The sequence below is a fragment of the Pteropus vampyrus genome, unplaced genomic scaffold, assembly GCF_000151845.1.
Source record: "Pteropus vampyrus isolate Shadow unplaced genomic scaffold, Pvam_2.0 Scaffold267, whole genome shotgun sequence".
In the NCBI taxonomy this organism is placed as follows: Eukaryota; Metazoa; Chordata; class Mammalia; order Chiroptera; family Pteropodidae; genus Pteropus; species Pteropus vampyrus.
This window is the reverse complement of record NW_011889048.1, coordinates 910448-913391: the sequence shown is the minus strand read 5'-3', so window position 1 is coordinate 913391 and position 2944 is coordinate 910448. Positions and strand designations below refer to the sequence as shown.

Sequence of the window (2944 nt, the reverse complement as noted above, 5' to 3'; positions counted from 1 at the left end):
GACCTCGGCTGCCATCGGCATTCCTTCTCGGGTCACAAACAACTTTGGGGACAGAAAGAAAGCAGATTGTACCCTGGCGCGGCACACGCACAGCCCCGAGTGCTGCAGATCGCTCCCTGTGTTCTGTAGGACACCCCCAACCCCTGGAGCCCCTCCCCAGACTGGGAAGCCCATTGCTGCCAGCTGCCAGGCCTGTCTGGGGACAGGGAGGAGGCCGGTGCTGAGTGGGGGAGGAGGCAGGAAGGAGACCGTTGTCATGGGGACCGGAGCGCAGCCTAACCTGGCCCAGAAGCGTCTCTCCTCAGCCCTCGGGAAATTCCACAGTACCTCTCCCCGCTGGCTCGTTCCCAGAGCCCAGCCCCCCCTCCCTGTTACCCTAGGTCCTGTCTCTCCACGAAGGCTGCTCCTGATACCCCACACCCCGCACGCCAGCTCAACCATGTCCCCGCCACCGCCACCCCCCCGCGCTTCATCTCAGAACTCTGCTCTCCTGCCAGAGAGGTCCTGGACCTACATATCCCTCCCCCCCTCACCCCCCCATGTGGCTCCCCAGCACCACACTCAAAGGCCAAGGGCACACATCTCACCTCACCCACCCCACCCGGCATATACCGGCCCTGCCGAGTGAGGCCATGCTGGCCCCTCCTCCAGGAGGGCCAAATTCAGCCTCCTCCTTGGGCATTTTTATCACCAATTAAACAAAGTTGCCACAGCAACTAAGCCATTCCACTCCTGGGAGATGCCCACCCAAGGGCGACGGAAACACGTCCACACAGAAAGCTGGACGTACGTTTTCACAGTGGCATTTCTCGTAACGGCCAACAAGTGGCCATAGGCCGGTCATGGACACACACTACGTGGCCCGTCTGCACGGGGAAGTGTCACTCGCCCGCGAAAAGGGGCTGACGCTCGCCATGGCATCAACGGACCTGAACACGCGATGCTCAGTGAGACACGCTGGACACACGGGCCACGTGGTGTGTGACTTCACTGATGTGGCACGTCCACAGCGTGGGTTTGTGGTATTTAGGGGCTGCGGAGGGGAGTGGGGCATGACCGCTGGTGAAAACGTTCCTTTTGGGCGACGGAATATTCTGGAAGTAGACAGGGGGATGTTGCATAACTGTGAAGATACTAAACCACTGAGGGGTGCACAGTAGGACGTGGTGTGTGCCTCTCGCCTTGGCTTTAACATGACAGACGGCGTGGGCTGTGGCCGGGGGCGGATGCCGGGGCTGGCGGGGCCCACGCACCTGGCTCAGGGCTCCCGCTTGACCACCCCGCGCAGGTGCAGCTCGCTCTCGGCGGCCACGATGGGCTGCCCGTTCTGCAGGTGGTAGTCGATCAGGTGGCTGATGCTCTCAAACAGCACGTCCTTCGTCCGCACCTGCAGGACCAGAGGCCTCAGCCGCAGCATCCCCGGGGCTGGTGGGGAGCCAACTCTCTGCTGAATGGCGGCCCGCTGTTTCCCGCACAGCCCAGTGGCTCTGCTGCACAGTGAAGTCTGAGCATCCCGGAGCCGGAGCCGAGACTTAAGGGATCGGCCTCAGAATTCCAGAACCACCAGGACTCTGGGGCCGCACTTCCTACAGTGGGTTGAATAGCATCCCCCGCGAAGCTACACCCACGTCCTGACACCTGGCACCTGTGAATGGGACCTTATTTGGGAAAACGTATCTTTGCAGATGGGATTGAGTCGAGGGTCTGAGATGAGCTCACGCTGGATGACCCAGGTGTCCCCAAACCCAGTGACTTGCACCCTTAAGAGAAGGAGAAAACCTGGGCACAGAGTCAGGGAGAACAGGTCGGGGAGGTGAGTGGAGTGGGGACCGTGACAGGCGGGGGGCCTGGAGCAGTCGTCCCGCAGCCTCGGACGGAGCCGGCCCTGCCCACACCACACCTCGATTTCAGACTGCTGGGCCAGGGAGCACAGCTCCACTGCTCCAAGCCACCCGGTTTGTGGTCATTTGTAGGGCAGCCCTAGAAAAGGAATGCGCCCCAGGAGTGTAGAGACTCAGACCCAGGAGTCAGAAGCCATCGGTGTCTTCGACTGAGAAAACTTTAGCATCAACACTGCTGGACCTGGATGCAACACGGAGACTCTCTGCCACCCCCACTGCCAGACATTTCAGAGGCGACGCTGGGTCCCCTGGTACATGTGACCGTGGGCAGTGGGGGGGGCGGGGGGAGGGCAGGGTAAAATGCACATTCTGAGCCTGGCCACACGACCGCGCTCCAGCCGAGTGTGCCCCACACGGAGAGACAGGAGCATACGTGGCCACCAAGAGCGGTCCTATGACTCAGCTGGACAGAGTGAAGCGCTTGGTAAATGTCCCCAGCACCTTCCCGTCTGAGACCGTAAAGCCTACGGCCCTCGGACACTGGAAAATGCTTCGCAAACCCTAGAACTCTACGTAAGCTGGAGGGTGCTTCATAAGCCCTGAAATACTTTGGGAACTGTGAAAGAGCAAATCTCATCAACTCAGACACATCACCATTTCCTGGACCGTAAGTGGGGAGTAGCCTCCCAATTAAATAAAGCTGGAATCCAAAGAGGGACTTATGGTTAAAAAAAAAATAATCCCGACCTCAGAGATCTCGAAAGGGAAAAAGCGTGTATCGGAGCGTCCAGGTACTCAGTAACTTGTAGATCCTGAGCCTTGTAAAGCAAAACACACTTTCTGGACCCTAGAACACGTTAGAACCCGAAAGTACTGCGTTTATCACTCAAAGGCATCACTATCGATAAGATGCATTCGCGATAACAGAACGCGAAGAAAAGTGCACCTCGCTATGTTGAAATGGGGTACTCTGTACACCCCGAAAGGCCTTGAACTTGGAAAAGGTTTTGTAAACCGCCAAACGCTTGATAGCCTGGGAAGAAGTACTTTGTAAATCCTAAAATGCTTAAAGCGGAAATCGGTTCGTAGATTCTAAAGCATCT

General features: G+C 58.0%; 1 protein-coding gene across 1 annotated transcript in view; it reads right to left on the bottom strand.

Annotated features, from left to right (window-relative positions):
- The window catches only part of SHC2 (SHC adaptor protein 2), a 15250-nt gene that overhangs the window by 2142 nt on the left and 10164 nt on the right, over positions 1-2944 (bottom strand). Inside the window, exon 11 of the mRNA XM_023520477.1 lies at positions 1254-1387. Coding sequence (XP_023376245.1) covers positions 1259-1387 — 129 coding nt within the window. The 3' untranslated portion in view covers positions 1254-1258. The remainder of the gene's footprint in view (positions 1-1253; positions 1388-2944) is intronic.